The sequence below is a fragment of the Taudactylus pleione genome, unplaced genomic scaffold (genome assembly GCF_031769625.1).
Source record: "Taudactylus pleione unplaced genomic scaffold, aTauple2 ptg000127l, whole genome shotgun sequence".
NCBI classification, from domain to species: domain Eukaryota; kingdom Metazoa; phylum Chordata; class Amphibia; order Anura; family Myobatrachidae; genus Taudactylus; species Taudactylus pleione.
In genome coordinates this window covers 4,954,194-4,973,331 of record NW_028284529.1, presented here as the reverse complement: position 1 = coordinate 4,973,331, position 19,138 = coordinate 4,954,194, and the positions used below count along the sequence as shown (strand labels likewise).

The 19,138-nt window shown below is 46.5% G+C and overlaps 1 protein-coding gene across 2 annotated transcripts in view; it reads right to left on the bottom strand.

The window, feature by feature from the left end:
- MTAP (methylthioadenosine phosphorylase) overlaps positions 1-19,138 on the bottom strand; it is a 92,292-nt gene that overhangs the window by 20,880 nt on the left and 52,274 nt on the right. For both annotated transcript variants that reach the window (XM_088472644.1, XM_088472643.1), the window contains 2 exons: positions 7,169-7,271; positions 6,621-6,860 (listed from right to left, as the gene is read on the bottom strand). In XM_088472644.1, coding sequence (XP_088328770.1) covers positions 6,621-6,860; positions 7,169-7,271 — 343 coding nt within the window. The remainder of the gene's footprint in view (positions 1-6,620; positions 6,861-7,168; positions 7,272-19,138) is intronic.

Genomic DNA, 19,138 nt, shown 5'->3' with positions numbered 1-19,138 from the left:
TGCTGACGCGAATCCAGCAGGGCTCCCAAATGAACCATCCGCTGTGATGGAATCAGAGAGGACTTTTTCCAATTTATCAACCACCCGTGCGCTTGCAGGCAAGCGATCGTCAGGTGGAGATGTTGAAGCAGTACCTCCGGGGAGCTCGCCAGCAACAGGAGGTCGTCCAGGTACGGCAGCAGCCGTACATTCTGGTTCCGAAGATGTGCGGCCATGACCGCCATAATCTTCGTGAACACCCTCGGTGCCGTGGAGAGACCAAAGGGTAGCGCCTGGAACTGATAGTGGTGTTGAAGGATAGCGAACCTCAGATACCGCTGGTGTGAAGATGCTATCGGAACATGGAGGTAGGCGTCCTGGATGTCCAGGGACACCATGTAATCCCCCGGTTCCATCGCCAGAATGATGGAACGTAACGTTTCCATCCTGAACTTGGGAACTCTGAGGAATTTGTTCAGAGACTTCAAGTTGAGGATAGGGCGATGAGAACCATTGGGTTTCTGCACCAGAAACAGAGACGAATAATACCCCGTCCCTCGTTGTGATAGAGGAACGGGAACAATGACCCCTGCTTTCAGCAAGGACTCTATAGCCTCCTGAACCTGTAACGCCTTGGTCTTGTTCTGAGAAGGACTTGTGCAGAAAAACTGGTGGGGTGGTCTGTGCCGAAAAGACAGGGCGTACCCCTGGGAGACCACTTCTCGAACCCAGGCATCCGTGGTGGTATTGTGCCAGCACTGGGCAAATAGAAGAAGTCGGCCTCCCACTCTGAGGTCCCCCAGAGGGAGGCCCGTCCCATCAGGCCGCAGGTGTATCTTCCTGCTTGGAAGAAGGGCGCCGAGCACTCCAGGCTTGCTTCTTGGGTTTAGAGGCCGTCTTACTCGCAGACTGTCTTGGGAAGGACTGACCTTTCGCCTTACCCTGAACCCGAAAGGAACGAAAAGCCGAACTCCGAACCTTAGCAGGCAGTGCCGCCGAAGGGAGGAAGGCCGACTTGGATTTAGCCAGGGTGTCCACTATTTTGTCTAAGTCCGGACCAAATAGTAATTCCCCATTGAAAGGTAAGGCCTCCAGACCTTTCTTTGAATCAGAGTCCGCTCTCCAGGACCGCAACCATAAGGATCGGCGGGCAGACACCGCTGCAGCCGATACCCGCGAGGTCAGCAGACTAGCATCTAAAGAAGCTTCTCCAATGTAAGAAGCGGCGTCCCTCATTTGTCCCATAAACGCCCGCTGGACATCCGGAGCGTCGTCCGGGAAGGTATCGTCCAATGCATTGGCCCACCCCTCAATGGCCTTGGCCACCCAGGAAATGGCCATGGACGGTCGGGCCACCGCCCCGGAGAGGGAGTAAATAGACTTTAAGCAAGTCTCAACTTTCCTGTCCGTGGGATCCTTCAGCGAGGATATTGACGGTAATGGTAAGGTGGCGCCCCGAGTTAAACGGGTGACATGGGAATCCACCGCCGGTGGAGTTTCCCATTTTTTACAATGTGCCTCAGGGAAGGGGTAATTAGAAGCCAACCGCTTCTGAGGAAGGAATCTCTTACTGGGCGCCTGCCAAGCTACCGCCATATGATCCGTCAACTGATCCGACAGGGGAAACACCGCAGAAGCCACCTTAGTTTTTTTGAAACTAGGAAACTTCGACCTAGGAACCGGTGCCTCATCCTCTATAAGAAGAATAGCTCGCACCGCCCTAACTAGTGCTCGCACATTAATGGACGACTTGGTATCCATTTCCTGGACCGAGGCGTCCGAATCAGTGTCATCAGGGACCTCCCCATCATCTGAGGAACCCTCCGAGTCCGATACCTGAGCAGCCCGTGTCATGAGTGGGCGTTTAGAAATCCTAGAAGGCATGTCAGTCTGCAACATTGACTGAAAAGCCGAGGAAGCGGCCGCCAAATTTTGCACGGAGTTGGAGAGCACATCCACCCATGGTGGAGGCGTCGCCATAGGGGCCTGAAAAGGTACCACAGGCTGCTGCGGCACAGGGGAAGCCTGTATATACATAGGCAACCCCGCATAGGGACCAACTGATTGAGACCCAGGAGGACTCCGCAATAACTGCGGGACACCCGGGGAATGGGGGATGGTCGGCTGGGGCACCGCCCTAGTAGGGAGAGCAGTCGGGACCGACAGACGGTCCGCAATAGACACCAGCACTTGAGAAAACATCGCCCACGGTGGTTCCTGCACCAGAGAAGGTCTGGATGGGCCAGGAGCCACCTGGCATCGACTACACAGGCCATCCTGTGACAAATCCTCCCTATCTACTCCTGCAGAACAGCGTCCGCAGGAGGCCAACACCGGAGCCACTGAGCGCTCAACCTCCTCGTCTGACATGACAGAATATATTATATATCTGGCACCAGGGTAGAAGTGAAACGCACTCACCGGTGTGCTGAACAACAGCCCACAATATGGCACTGAGTAGCACACTACTGTATGTGACGGACCTCACAAATACGTGATCTATATAAGTGAGGTCAGTAGAAACGCCCCTCCCCCACACACCTGCAGGGCTTGTAGGAGAAGTAAAGGGATAGGTATAAGCTGACAGTAAGCGGAAAATAAGCACAGACAGGCAGCACTAGCAAAAAGTCACATACCATGCAGGAAGATATACTCACTGCACCTTTACACTACAATCAACCTGCCCAGATTCAGTGTCTGGGAGGGCTATAGTGCTGTGTACGCTGTCCTTAATCAGGGGAGAGGTACACAGGGGGACCGGTCCGCGTGCTCCCTGAGATCTGCGCTGCCACTGTGGGAAAATGGCCGCTGGAGACCTCAGAGGAGGAGTGGCCGAGGAATCTGCAGCTCAGCGACGCCAGACTGCGTGCTGAAAGGCGCGCTGAGCTGAGGGGAGGAGCCGCTGACAGGGAAGGCTTCCTCCCCTGGCTGGCCATAACCCCAGGGATGCTGGCTTCCCGCTTGCCGGTTATCCCTGGTGGTCTAGTGGTCCCACGGGTTATGGGGGGGGGGGCCCGCCGCCACTGCCAGCAGCCTCCGGTCTGTCCCCAGGACCGGAGGCTAAAGGACTGCATTTAAGGCATTCCGCGCGCCGCCGCTAGCCAGCGACGCGCGGCTTACCTGCATCCCTGGCGACTCCGGCAGCAGTCCTGGGAGGTAGACAGAGTCCGGCTAGTACGAACTCTGTCCTCCCGCCGCGATCCCCAGATCAGTACTGGCGTCGCGGCGCCAGTCGGGGATCATAGCGGCAGCGTGGGCGTCTGTACAGACAGCCCTTCGCTGCCGTCTGTAGTAAAAATAGATTAAAAAACTAAATAAAATTTAACTTAAAATAAAAAGCTTCTGGGGGCTGCTCCTGCAGCCCCCCTGCGCGGTGACCGACTCCGGCCGGACACCAGCTTACACTGAGGTGCCTGTGGCTCGGGGGCGGGGTATAGAGGAGGACCCAAGTGCATCCTGGGAGCTAAAAGCTTAACTGTGTGGTGCCCATGGATCCTGTTCCAGCTATAACCCCAAGGTCAACCCTGTGGACCCCCTATGGACCCTGAAGTAGAAAGGGTTAATAAAACCAATCCTCAAAGTGGTATTCGGGTTAGAACTGTAGCTTTCTATACAGAGGTGCATGTGCTACCACTGAACTCTTATTAAGACTATGGGTTAGATTTACTAAACGTTCTATAACAGAGGTGGAGGTGTTGCCGATAGCATCCAACCAGATTCTGTCTGTCATTTTCTAGGATGCAATAGAGAAATGACAGCTAGAATATGATTGGTTGCTATGGGCAACTCCTCCACTTTTAATTTTTAGAAGCTTTAGTAAATCTACCCCATGTAACATTTAGTTCATGCAAGTTGAATGTTGCTTAATTACTTTTTGATATGTTCTACCTGGCCATTTTTATTTTTTTCTGTACAATGGGCCTCATTTCTGATGTTAGAAGATCGGAGCATGTGCCAGATCTGTACTGCGCATGCACCATTCTTCTACTGCAGGATCTCTTGCAGTTGCCCAAGCTGCAGTCTGATTGACAGACTGCGCCCATCTGGGGGAGGGCAGTAGGCAGAGCCGGCCTGCGTTCCCGGAAACAGGGGTGTCTCAGACTTCGCGGCTGAGCAGCACTCGGATGGCAGATGCTTGAAGGAGGTGTCTTTCCAACAGATGCCTCCAGCTGCATTACCATATATTATCAACAATGCTGCATCCAAAGACGCAGCAGGATGCTAAAGTTGGGTACACGCTAAACAATGTGTGTACCCAGCGATGTGACGGACGACGGCATGAGTGACAGGCAGACATATTGGGTGGCCAGTACACATTACATGATCCGATGCACGACACGTTGGCACCAGCTGCGTCCCGCTGCATTGGGTCGTTAGTTGCATTGTCAGATTGAGCTGCATGTAGGCACGACCTGATGATGCGACAGACGATGAAACGTAAGCCCACATGGCCCGACATAGTGCGTACACATTAAGCGATTTTGACGATATGTTGGCCAGATTCTTCTAATCGGGGGAAATATTGTCTAATGTGTACCCACCTTAACTGCGTTCATCTCTGAATCAGGCTCACTGGGCTTTTTTCCCTATTGTGTATTCTTGGTCAACAATAAGAAAAAAATCAGTGTGAAAATAGGGATTGTATGAGGGGACTACTGAACAGCGAATTTCACTATCCCTTTCATGACGAATTATACAATCTCTACACTGCATTTTGTCGTATGATATCGAATTAAATAATCGTTCAACGCACATTTCTATTATACCCTAGTATAATACCTTACTCTAATCAACATTAGACTCCATCATTGCAGACTATATTTTTTTATTCCATATGTGCTAGGACATATGTCCAATGTTAACTTTAGTTCAAATGATCTCTTTTTGATCCTTTACCTTGAGCAAACCACACACCAGCCAGTCTCTTATCTGAGAGAACCACTCCAAATTGACAGTGATCTGCATACAGATGTGTCCTTGCTCATCTAGCCTCAATACGCCATGCAGCGCGATATGTCTGGCGTGAGTGAGCCGTCAGGTCCCGTGCAACTCTGCTAGCGTTGGTCATTTATTTTTGGCTGAAAATGTTTCTAAGTCGCAATGCACCAGGAGACTGTGCTGATAAATTTGATGTGTGCAACTGAGGGCCATATTCAATTAGGCTGCGAAAAGCTGTTATCGGCGATACTTTATCGACGATGACGTCATTTTCGCATTTCTCACTTATCCCCGTGTTCAATTTTCCCATCTTTTCGCCGGTACGGAAAATCAGTGGTTCAAACCCAGCGATAAAGTATCACCTATGAATAGGTGTCGAAAAATAGTGCAGAACAGGGGTTATGGGGCACAAACTTCAAAAATCACCCTACACCCAAAAGGTAATCTGTGTCAAAATATAAAAAAAAAGTTCCACAGGACACCCCAAAAACAATACTTTAGTTTTGGGGGTAAAAAAAAAGTCGGGGAACAAACTTTAAAACTAGCGAAATAGACTCAGGGGCGGTCCCCAGGTATGCCCCAGGTGTTATTTTGATTGTGGGTGGTTGCGGCAGGTGGATTTTTCACGATTTTTCACTTTAGCCACTTAAAAATATGCTTGCACCCATTTTAAGGTACCCCAAATTTGATGGGACTACTTATTTTCCACAAAAAAAACTTTGAAAATGCTTTTCTTCACCACTTTTCAAAAAAAGCAAAATTAAAGCTATTGAGACAGTTTAAACACCCCAAATATCTTTAGCAGGGCTATTCGGGGTACCCATAGTGAACCCCCATGTCACAGCATCTGTTGGGGGGTGTCAGGCTGATTTCCCCAAAAATGATAGCACTTTTCGCTGATTTCGTTATCACTGGCTCCCGTTTTCACCATTTTGGAATTGAATACGGGGATATGCGGGAACGGACTTTTCGCTTCAAAATTGAATACGCCCCTGAGTCTCTCAATCAGCATGCGAAGTGCTACGATGCAGCGGCCACAGCTTTTTTCCACACCAAGTTCCGATTACAGACTCAGTTGCACACAGATATACAAGTGTCGCATATCAAATTAATCAGCACGGTCTCCTGGTGCGTCCTAGTCATCACATCACATTGCAACTCAGGCACATTTTCAGCAAAAAAGATGCCCGGCGCTAGTGGAGCCTCACTGGACCAAGCGCTGCGAGAGGGTCTGTTTTGTGCAACTGTAGCAAAGACGAGTGAGGACACAACTGCGTTTAGCAGAGTTGAGACAATTATCTAAACTACTTTTAACTTTAAATTGACTTATTTTATGAAAATCAAATCTCTCCATTATTACAAGTGTGGAGGGGGGGGGGTTAATAAAATGTTTTATAGGAGGTGAACCCCATGACTAACCCTAGTCCCTTAGGCTCTAAGCTCATCCTCCCATTTTATAATCCGCCACTGTCTTCTTAAGGTAGTATGCTCATACCTTTACAGAGTACAGTATGTAATTGCTTGATTCTTCTAATGAAAAAAATTCTGCCGCACCTAATAGGAAAGCCCCTGCTCTTTCAAGCCTGTGTGTTGGATATCACAAGAACTGGGTGTACCCTGTGCTGCTGGTTTCCTTAACAAAGTGATAATCGAGTAAAATTTAAAAAAAAGAGAATGATACAAATAAGCTACTTGACACTTACAGCTTCTTCATGTTCCTTCCAGCAGTCATAGTCAGTTGCCATGGCAACACTTGCATAACAGATACCAGCTTCTTTTGCTAGGACCACTTCAGGTACTGTGGTCATGTTGATGACATCAGCTCCCCAAAGACGAAACATGTTACTTTCTGCTCTGGAGCTGAACCTTGGGCCCTCTATGGTGAGCATTGTACCTTTGGAGTGGCACTTTATGCCAAGTTTTTTAACAATATCTATCAAAACCTGCAAAATACAAAATGACAGTTTAGGAAGAGTTCCCAAAAATCTGCAGGAAAGGTTTTTAAAGTGTCACTGTGGTGTTTTTGTTGAACACCAGGCAATGGGGCTTGAGATCCTTGAATGCAAAGAATAGTTTCCACTTATTGTGAGCTATTGGAGGCATCACATTTGTATTAATTTTGTTATTTGCAAAAGTGCGCCGCTTTTTCAAATGTTAAACATCACAAGCATAAATAAAGTATAACATACTGTAGTCTCTTCTCCTAAAGGATAATTCAAAAATATGACCTGTACACCCATTGTACACTTACTTCTCTAGTTTTGTCACAAAAAGGTTCAGCCATAGGAATATGACAGACACCAGGTAGACAGGCAGGTGTCCCATCATAAAAAGTCTGCTGTCTTTTAGTGGTCCTGTGAAAAAGCAAAGCATGTAGTTAGTAATCCGAGCCATAAACACACAAACACAAATAAATATCTTAGGCAATGAACACAATCTATAATGCAAAGGAAAAGGATGGAGCTGCCTTTAGCAACTAATGAAATGGTTTAGTTTTGTTTTGTTATATCACCATAATGTGTCTCACTGCTTTAGGCAAGGCTCACTCTATGGCACTTCAAATGCTGAACGAAAAATCTGAGGCTGTACAACGTAACTATAATCAGGCTGAAACCTGTATGTGTGTAGGTGAATGTTTAGTATCAGCACAAGCTGTATTACGCTCCAAAAACCTAGAGGGTAAGGACTGACATAACGCTGCCATGTAATGGCATTATTCAGAAGTCTATTATATTGGAAGGAGAAATGGAATCCATGGGTAAAGACAACAGGAATTGATAATACAGGTTGAGTCTCCCATATTCAAAATACTTGGGACCAGGGGTATTTTGGATATCGGAATATTCTGTATTTTGAAATAATTGCATACCATAATGAAATATCTTGGGAATAGGACCCAAATCTAAACAAATAATGTATTTATGTTTTATATACACCTTATACACACAGCCTGCAGATGATTTTATAAAATATTTTCAGTCATTTTGTGGCTCAAACAAAGTTTGTGTACATACATGAAATTTATTTATGTTTAATTAAACATTAAGTACCTATTGCAAAACCTAAAAGGAGCATAGAGATCAAAAGATAATATCAGGTAAAACAGAGCAAGAGATACTGTAATATCAGGTAAAATAGGTATAAGAAATACTCGTTTAACCCTCTAGGGCAGGCCTGGCCAACCTGTGGCTCTCCAGCTGTTGTGAAACTACAAGTCCCATCATTCCCTGCCACAGTTTTAGCATTTCCTAACAGCAAAACTGTGGAAAGGCATGCTGAAACTTGTAGTTTTTCAACAACTGGCGAGCCACAGGTTGGCCTGGCCTGCTCTAGGAAATAGCACATCAAGCCGGGCAATCCAACGTGTCTCGCATTGTAACAACTTCTTGGCTCGGTCCCCTCCCCGTAACTGGGGGGGGGACAAAGTCAATAATTCTATATCGCAAACTAGAGAGGGTGATTAAACTCGGAGAAGTGGCGAGCTACTCTTTGTTTGCTTGAACCAGTCGCAAGCGCATTACGGATCGCCGATCTATGGGCTGTCATCCGTTCTTTAAACTTTCTCTCAGTTTTCCCAATGTAGCTTAACCGGCAGGGTAAGATAATTTGATAAACTAAATGGCTTGAGTTACAATTAAGTTGGAATCTAATAGCAAATGTTTTGCCACTATGCGGGTGGTAAAAGGTGTCTCCCAGTATTAGGTATTGACAAGTAACGCATGAGCATTTTAGGCACAATAAAAAAACATTTTCAAGATTCGATATAGAAACCTCCCAAGATAACATCAGTTCCAACAGTGAGTTAGAGAAATTTGATTCTGCAAGTGGCACCCTTTAGATATGATCACCAGGCCAGAAAAATCCAGGCGCAAAGACGCCGCACAAGGAGAGGGCACCAGAACCAGAGGCAGGGGGTGTGCTGGAAGACCTCCTCATTCCAGAAGGATTTAGTATTCAACCTATCGTCACATGAACTTTCCAACAGCGAATATAGGGCCTGATTCAGACCCGGTCGCAAGCGCTGAGCGCTCGCAACCGGGTCAATGGTGGCCCAGAGCGCATGCGCACAACGGAGCCGGCTCCGTCGTGCGCATGCGCAAGACCCGGATAACGACAGGCAATCCGTTGCTCCGGGTCTCGCACCAAAGGGGGCGTGCTGTCGATTTTGTGTTACAGCACGCCCCCTTTCGTGGGCGGGTCGGGGGGTAGCTGCCCAGACGGAGGCGTTCCCATGGGAACCCCTACCGTTTGGGGCGGCCCCACTGGCATCACAAGTGATGTCAGTGGGAGAGCTTTCGGCTCTGTTTGAGCCGAAAGCTCTCTGGGGCTTGCGGCCACGAGACCCTACCGTAAGGGTCTCGTCGCAAGCCCGATGGTTGCGGTGGTCTTGACCATTGCGACCATCATCCTGGCCGTTCGCATTAGCTGTGGGAGGCCACTCCATTAAAAAAAAAAAAAAAGACGCCCTGATTCAGAGCGAGCACTCTGTAAGAGTGTCCGGCTCTGAATCAGGGCCATAGTCTATTAAACAAAGGATTGTCATTTGTTCCTTCTGTACCTTTTGAGGAATTCCAGTGGAATGTGGAAAAGCACTCCTTACATAGGAAATTAAAACTATAAGAATTCTTCAAAGGTGAAACATCTCATGTAAATCAAGAGGATATTCCTACACAATTGAAACAATTTACCCCCCGCTCTAATTTTGAACCTCAATCAAATAATGCGAGAATAAGAACTTACCTCCGGGTTCTCGACCATGTCACGGATTCAGGTATCGCTAAAAGCACTTTTCATCCGAATCTTACTCCCTTGGAACGACAAGCCTTACAATCCCTATCTAACAATAAAAATATAATCATCCGTGGCATGGACAAAGGTGGAGCCATTGTTCTTCAAAATCTAAAAGACTACAGGGCTGAAGCTGAAAGACAACTGTCAGATGATAGGGTCTATTTAAAACTACAAGGGGACCCAACATTATCTTGTAAGAAAAAACTACAATCGATATTGAACCAAGCAGTAGATTTGAACTGCATGTCTGACAAATTAATAAATACCTTAATACCAGAGTTCCCCATTATGCCTATTTTTTATACCATACCAAAAATTCACAAGGGCACTGACCCTCCACCTGGCCGCCCAATAGTCTCTGCTAGAGGCTCCCTTTTATAACCATCAGCAATCTACTTGGATTCTCAACTGCAGCCCACTTTTCTACTTGACACTACCACCTTGCTAAGGAAATTGGGAAATATTACTTCAATTGTTGATTAACCAGCATTGACGTGGTTAATCCTTATATATCCATTCCACACGATTTTGGTCTTCGATGTGTAAAACATTTTTTGTCCTGTAGGGCTTCATTTTCTTCAGCTCTAATGGACATCATAATTCGCTTGTTTGAACTTATTTGGACGAATAACTTCTTTATGTATGACAAACAGTATTTCCTACAAATAAGAGGATGCGCAATGGGTTAGAGCACTGCTCCTGTATATGCAAATATAGTCATGTTTGCTATAGAAAATGACTTATTTTTCGGTGACCCCTTGATCTCTTCCCAGATCATTCTATATACAAGATATATATAGATGACCTACTAGTTATCTGGCAAGGAGAAGAAATATCGTTACGCAATGTAATAGAGTTACTCAACCAGAGTAATAGTCCAAATAAATTTACTTTTAAGATGGATAGGAGAGAAATGAATTTCTTAGATGTGAATATTTCTATTAATAACTGTGAAACTGTAACGACTTTGTACTCCAAGCCCACCGATAGGAATTTGCTTCTTCAAGCAAAAAGATGCCATCTCAAAAGCTTAATTAGAGGTCTCCCCTTTTCCCAAATGGTTAGGGTTAGTTGTAGTAACAGTGATTTTAAATCGGCAGTACAACAAATTGATGATTTAATAGAATGCTCTTTATGTAGAGGCTACAGCCGTAAATTGCTTAATGACACCAAACAGAAAGTGCTTGCTATAGACAGGAGTGATCTCCACTCTAAGAAGAACATTAGTAGGTCTGTTGAGCCCAACTTCCCTTGGGTTAATAGATATAACGTTGCTTCGCCAGTAATTAACAAAATATCAAAGCAACACCGGCCTCTCATTAAAACATATGTTAATTTACATCTAATACCCAACTAATGCCCTGCTTTTTGAGAGGCTGTAATTTACGGGACATTTTAGTAAAAACAGATATCTCTCGATTACGACAACCCAATTTTTTCCCCAAAAAACTAGGTTGCATTAAATGCTCGTGTGTTATTTGTCAATACCTAATCCCGGGAGACACCTTTTACCACCTGCATAGTGGCAAAACATTTGCTATTAGATTCCAACTTAATTGTAACTCAAGCCATGCAGTTTATCAAATTATCTGCCCCTCCGTGTTAAGCTACATTGGGAAAACTGAGAGAAAGTTTAAAGACCGGATGACAGTCCATAGATCGGCGAGCCGTAATGCGCTTGCCACTTCTCAGAGTTAATCACCCTCACTCAGAGCCAAGCAGTTGTTACAATGCGAGACACGTTGGATTGCCCAGCTTGATGTGCTATTCCCTAGAGGGTTAAAAGAAAGTATTTCTTATACCGGTTTTACCTGATATTATCTTTTGATCTGTTTTACCTGAAATTATCTTTTGATCTTTATGCTCCTTTTAGGTTTTGCAATAGGTACTTAAGTTTCATTACCTGTAGTTGTACTTTCTACTATTGATGTGTGCATAACCTTTTTTTTGTCTCTTATTAGTGTTAAATGTTGTTATTTATCTTGTAGTCATGGTGATGGTGACATTACATGTGCGTTGGAGTACGCAATTAGCGTGATGACGTCATCCATAACGGATACCGGGTGGGCGTGCAGTTCCAGTACCTGGAGCTCCGGTTTCACATGGTGTAACTGCATAAAGGTATGTGTACTCTTTGTTTCTGTAGTTTTCCTGACGACAGTTGAAATAACTGAAACGTTGATAACGCCACAGCCTGCTTATGTACCTTGTTTTAAGCCTCGGGTGCCGCATCCCTGCTTTTTATAAAATATATATATATATACATATATACACACACACAAACAAAGACAGCAGCACTCACAGGTCTTCCAATTAAGTTAAAACATAGTACACTTTAAGCCTTAATTCCAACGTTTCAATCTAATTTATTCGAGATTTTCCATCCGTGAGGAAAATCTCGAATAAATGAGATTGAAACGTTGGAATTAAGGCTTAAAGTGTACTATGTTTTAACTTAATTGGAAGACCTGTGAGTGCCGCTGTCTTTGCTTGTATTTATCTACTACGGAGGACATCATCCCCCGGGGAGGGCACCCAGGCAAGGTCCAGCTGGATTGTACGGAGTGCCGGTTAGTCGTGGTTTTATATATATCTGCACAATGTTTTGAAAAATAAATTGTATAAACTCTTGGCATCGGAATCATGATTTATACTAATAAGGAGGAGAGTAAGGTAAAGCACTTAAATGGCAAAATTTAGACATTTGGGTTGATGCCAAGTTATACCTTATACACATTGGACCTGATTCAGACCCGTTTGCTAGATGCGATCGCTCGCTCCCAGCGTTTGGAAATTCCGCTAAGTGACGTCAAGGCATCCGCTCCCAGGGCAAGTCATAAGCACTCCCACTATGTCTTGGCGAGCGAAAACTTTGTGTTTGTAGATGCCCACCAGCCTGTCTTAAGACGCCCACATGCGTACGTCATCTCCAGGAAGTGCATGAAACCATTGGTACATCGAGCACCATCGGATGCGATCGCAGCGCTTGAGGTTGACTATACCCTGCCGCAAGCACTGTGAGCACTTCAGTGGGAATGAGTATGAAATACCGCCGTCCGTCCGTGGATAGGTAAGTATCCACTAATCCACTAACCTAACCTAACCCCCCTAACCCTCCTTAGGGGTGCCTAACCCTAACTTCCCCCCCAAGTGCCTAACCCCAATCCCCCCTCTAAGTGCCTAACCCTAACCACCCCCTTCCCCGCTACCTAAACCTAAGTCCCCCGGGGGGTGCCTAACCCTAAGTCCCCCCCGGGGGTGCCTAACCCTAACCCTCCCTCCCCCTAGCTTAACCCTAACCCTCCTGGGGGGGTGCCTAACCCCAAGTCCCCCCCGGGAGCCCTAAACCTAACCCTCCCCCCCCCGCGGCTGTCCGCTCGCGGCGCACGGCATCACTACGATCGTGATGCCGGGCGCCGGTCTCCCGGCGTCGGGGAAATGCGGGCGTCTACATCTAGACGCCCGGCATTTCACCCTTGCCGGGATAAGACAGTCGGGAAGCCGGCTGCCGGTATATAGGCAGTCGGCTTCCCGATTGCTTCCCCTTCAGTGTATATTTCTAGCAAGTGACGTGTCCTATGACGCTGGCTGTTATTTATGCACACCTCTGAAACGGCATTGAAATTCACAGGCACGCCTGCGTTCGCACCTCCACTCCCCCGTTTCCAGTGGCCTGCCCCTGTTACCACCCACAAACGGCTTGACCTGTCACTCATTCAGCTGGGCTGTCTATGCTTGGCGAGAAAGAGTTTCCCCATCGCTCGTACTAGTTCGCGCACGCGCATTACGAAGCATATGCATGCGCACACTGAACGACATCACTAGCTCTGAGCGATCGCTTGCTAGCGAACGGGTCTGAATCAGGTCCATTGTGCGCTAATGTGTTGTATTACTCTCATTTTGCATTACTAAATATGTATCGAGTATATGCAAAATATAATTATAGGGGTGCAAAAATATGAGATATGGTAAGAACTTACCTTTGTTATCTCTATTTCTACGAAGTCCATAGGGTTCCACAGGATACCTTGGGGTATAGGCGATGGCGGCAGACATCCAGGCACCACAGAGTTAAAAACTTTTCCATCCTTCCAGGATGCACTGGGGTCCCTCTCCTATACCCCGCCCCTGAGCCTCAGGCACTCAGTTTTTCGTCTAAATACTAAATAACCCAAAGACCCTTGGTGGAAATCTAGGCACACAGCACTATCAAAAGAGATTTTGAGCTGCACTTTCGCCATTTTGATCTTTGTAAGTGACCTTCAGAGTGACTAACATGTTAACGGACTTGGCTTGATGAACTTGAACACAGGATAATGACATATCAATTCAAATGACTAGCCTCAGCTAATGACATGTATCAGCTCCTACTGTTTGGGGTCCTGGGGACAGAGTTTGAGAACCAATGGTCTAAAGAAATGGAGAAGTAATGCTTTACTTTTTAAGAGTGCTGCAGAAAAGTAAGGTTAACATTAAACAATGTACTTTACCATTCGTTGTTCATATTTAAATTTCAATATGTGGTGTTTGTCCCTTAAGATTTAGAGCCTATTAAATGTTTACTTTAAAGGAAAACCACAATATTAAAAAAATGCAATCATTAATTTTAAATACATCATGAATTTAAACCAGTGCTCATTTGCTGTATAATGAATTCAGAGAAGGAGACAAGTTCAGGCATGTTTCAGACAGAGGAACAAAGAAACATCACAAGATAAACGTTTGCCTTGTTACCAATGATGCAATATCTATATACAATATCAAGCCCGGTAAAGAAAAGAAAAACTGAAATCATTAGTGGGTACGCAAGATTGTAACTGACAAATATTGCACATGTTTTTTATGTTTGCAATTTTAGTACTATACTACAGCCGGATTTTTCAAAAGGGGTTTAAAACCCGACAGAAGAAGCCCGACAGGAGGAGATCTCGACGCCGGCTGGTAAGTACCCTAACCCTCCCCTCTTCCCCCCAAACCCTCCCTTTGGGGTGCCTAACCCTAAAACTCCCGGGGTGGTGCCTAAACCTAACCCCCCTCTTCCCGCACCCTAAACCTCCCGGGGGGGCGTGCCTAACCCTCCCCCCTAGGGGTGCCTAACCCTCCCCCCTCACCCCCCACAACCTCCGCTACACTCCCTAAACCTAACCCCCCGCGCGCGGCTAAGGACCTCGTTCGGGCTGGCGCACTGGTGTCGGGATTAAGGTACGCGTCTGTATTTCGATGCCTGTCTCCTGTCGGGATATAGACCAGCAGCATTTAGTCCGCCGGTCTATAAACTGCATCCCTTTCGTAGTACTGGATTTTCTCTTCACGTTTTGTGCGTATATTTCTATGCTGCAATTATATTTTTATTTAAATAAAGACCTTAATTTTGCTAACACAAAGATAGTTTAATATGATTTTGAAATCTCTTATATATAAAAAAGTATATTGTGTAAGTTTTAAGTGTGCAGAAAAGATCATTTAATGAACATGAACCCATCAATTATATTAATACACTTTACAATTCTATAACTGCAATAAGCTGATTTTGGTACTACTTTTGTTAATGTTTGAACTCAGACTATTTATTCCACCAAAAGGTACAATTATTTTTGATCCGTCATTCGCCAAGGCGCTATTGTGGCCGTCATATATCATCCCATCTGAGCCCCCCCTAGCCGCATGTCTGCCCCTGTCTCTCCAGCCTCACCGCCACTCCCAATTCTTTCTTGCCTCATTGCTCCAACTGTGTCCTGGATGCCGATCAGCTGACCAAAGTGGGTTTTCCACCACACCCACTGCAGCAGTCAATGAAAACTTGTACCAGAGAGAGACACTCGAGCTCACACCAAATTAGCTATTCTAATAGACTGTCTCCACTCATAAAGGGAGATTATTATTACAATTTATTATTTTTCACAAATACAGTGCAATCATCTCCCCCTGTAATCGGCTTCATATTGGTATTTGAGATTGCTGGTAAGCAGGAATATATTTTTTTGTCGGAAAGGTCTCTCAATATATCGTAGCTGCCGACTTGGTTGGGGGTCCTGACGTTTATAGGCGTGACGGGGCAGGGTCACGCGATTGTTTCATTTTGGCCCCGCCCCCACTACACAATGCTGATAATACAGGCATTGTGAAGCAGGGGGCGGAGCCAAAATGATGTGATTCAGTGTGAATCGCGTCACTGGCCCTCCCGCTGCGGGGGTTTAACAGTTAATTGCAGGGAGGTCGGGAGGCTTGCCTGCCTTTCCGGGGGGCCGGGAGCTGCACCCAATTATAGGGAGGCTCCCAGCCGAATCTGGAGGGTAGGCAACCCTGCAATATATACCTATCCCGGTTGAGCTTAGACTTCCTGGTTTATGACCCTGTGGTTTATATGTGCATTTGCGCCTCTGCCTGCGCAAACTGGAAGAAACGGAGGATCCCCCCATGGGTGTGTTTTTTTCAAAAGAAGCCCATACGCTTCTATAGCCTATGCCATGTTATAATGGCTTTATTTAATGGACACAAGTTCAAGAAAGCTAAGCATGTGGCCACATTGCATCCCATAGAAAGCAATGGAGGCTGCTGTGCAGCAGATAGCCTTTCCATACATACAGATGGGTCCACATACATCTAGCCTCCTTGCGCGCTAAACAGCCCTTCTAGTCGCGCCATGCCGTGGCGTGAGATGGTAGCACTGAGCATCTTTTCATGTGTCTTTTTTTACCTTCAAATGCGTCTTATTCGCACAACGATGTGACTAGATAGCACAAGCAGCTTCTGCGGATTAAAATGATATGCAGCATGCCTCTGTTCTGTGAGCGAGTGCAGGTGTATCTACATGCGAAACGATGCGTTACAGTGTCAGTGGCTGTAACACTGTAACGTAGTGTTTAGCATGCAGATACAGCCGCAGTCACACACACAACATAGGCATGCTGCATATCATTTTAATCAGCAGAAGCTGCTTGTGCTATCAGTCGCATCTTTGTGCGAATCTGACTCGCTCCTGCGTAGTGTGGCGTAACTTATAGCGCCCGGAGGACAGATGTATGTCGGCATATCTGTATGGGGATCCATAGGTGATGCAGTAATCCTCAGAAAATTTCAGTTTTTACAGCATTTTGCACATTGGTGGTAGAGTGAACTCTATGGGCAGAATGTATCTGATAAATACAGAGAAAGTATCTGCTCAAAGAGACCAAGTGACAGTTCACAGGCATGGACAGCCAGAAAGAGGTAGGAAGACAAGGGAATCAAGATAAATAAATGAGGGGGAAAAACCAGGAAAAAAATGCTAAAAACGGATGTGAAATGTAGGGAAATGCAGCAAAAGAGGATGTCTGAGGGGTACGATAGAGGTTTGAAAGTGAGTAGAATAACAAAATGTTTGAGAGGGATTTACAAGGAGAAGATACAGAGAAATAATAAATAGTATACAAACAAAAGGAACTAAAATAAAATACATTTAATCAGAAAATAGGCTAATAGAAGATGAGAGTTAAATTAGATTAATAATGAGGTGAGAGGTTAGGAACTAGCAATAATGAAAAGGATAACGTAGGGAAAGTGAAATGAGGCAACTAGGACAGTCATCAGCACGCCTTCATAGCCTCACCCATAAAGGACCAGCTAGAACTTCAGAAATAACACTTCAGAGATAATCAAGAGAATCCAAAGGCAGAAATTACACCTAAGGACCAGATAAGTAATTTTTCTAGAATTGTTATCAAAACGCACTTACTACTAAATGGCAACAAACCAAGTCCTGACCAGGTCAATACACTCTGGTAGACCAATCCACACTAAAGACTGTGGATAACAAGGGAACATTATGTGCACCCAGGGCTGGATTAAGGCTTGTGGGGGCCCTGGGGCAACTAAGTTGTGCAGGCCCCCATCAAGCCAAATGGAGCCTACCCCCCACTACATCATGCAGTCTAACCCCTCGCCCCACCCCACCCAATTACTTACCTTCTGGCTTTTTGTGAATGCAGCAGCACAGTCCGCGCTGCTGCATAGAGCGCAGAGCGGCTCCTGAGGCCAGACATCAGTGATCAGCATCACGAACATGATGTGTCACGTGACACTGAGGTGGCTTGTGAGCCGCTCCGCGCTCTATGCGGCAGCGCTGACTGTGCTCACGCATTCAGAACACAGAGCCGCAGCAGTATTAACATGTCAGGTAGCAGCGTATCCCAATCCGGACTGGGGCAATTCTCACTTAATATTGGTGAGTCAGACGTTCCTTCTCCAAAGAAGAGGACTGGCCGTGCGTTTCCACTCTTTGCCCTTTTCCGAGGTAGGGCCTTGGAGACTTTACATTGGCGTGGTCTCTGTGGTTCTTTCACAAGCTCAGCAAATCCTGGGAAATTGCGCCCCAATATGATAGGATATGGGGAGCTTAGGACCAACTGCGGCGACCACCTCATAAGCGCGCACCTTTATGGTAAGGCTCATTCGCACTCGGGAAAACTTTTCTGTGGATCCATGAACGCAGACTACTTCAACTAACCCTGGCACCTTTTCCACTGGCCTGGGCAGGACAGCCTCTGAAGTCAGGGTTAGCTCACTCCCTGACTCTATGATAGCTGGGAGTTCTCGGCCATTCAGTAACAGTTTCCCACATTAATGGGGGTCTGGAATCCAGGAGTACCATCGTGCAAAAAGCAGCGTATGTAGCGCCTATACTAGCAACCCCACACTCCATAGGCTCCGTTTTTCTTGGGACAGTCTCACCTTAAATGACCTGGCTCTTTGCACTGATAGCAAATGACCTTGGCATCTCCAGCAGTGTTTCCTTGAGGAGCGGTGACAGTGTGGGTCACAGGCCAATGGGGTGCCATCTTAATGAGTCGCTCACTCCCTGGTTTCTTTTCTGGCATTGTTGTTATATTTCCTGTGGTCTCATACCGCTCCAACACTGTACTTAATTCCTCTAGATTTTGAGGATCAGCATATATGACCCAGTGCTGCATATTCCACCCTAGGGTTCTTATACACTAGTCAACAAACACTGGGCCTGATTCAGAGCCGGACGCTCTGACCAGAGCGCTCGCTCTGAATCAGGGCCCTCCTCCATGAAAATGGAGCGGCCTCCTGGCCGCTCGCATAGCTGTGGGTGACCACCCACAGCATATGCGAGCGGCCAAAAAGATGCTCGCGATGGTCTTGACCATCGCGACCATCGGACTTGCGACGGAGACCCTGCGGTAGGGTCTCGCTGCCGCAAGCCCAGGAGTGATTTTGGCTCTATCAGAGCCAAAATCACTCCCACTGACATCACTAGTGATGTCAGTGGGGCCGTCTTCAGACGGTAGGCGTTCCATGGGAAAGCCTCCGTCTGGCAGGCACGCCCCCGGCACACCCACCAAAGGGGGCATGCTGTCAATCAACATCGACTGCACGCCCCCTTTGGTGCGAGACCGGGAGCGATGGTGAGTCCGTCGCTCGCTGGGTC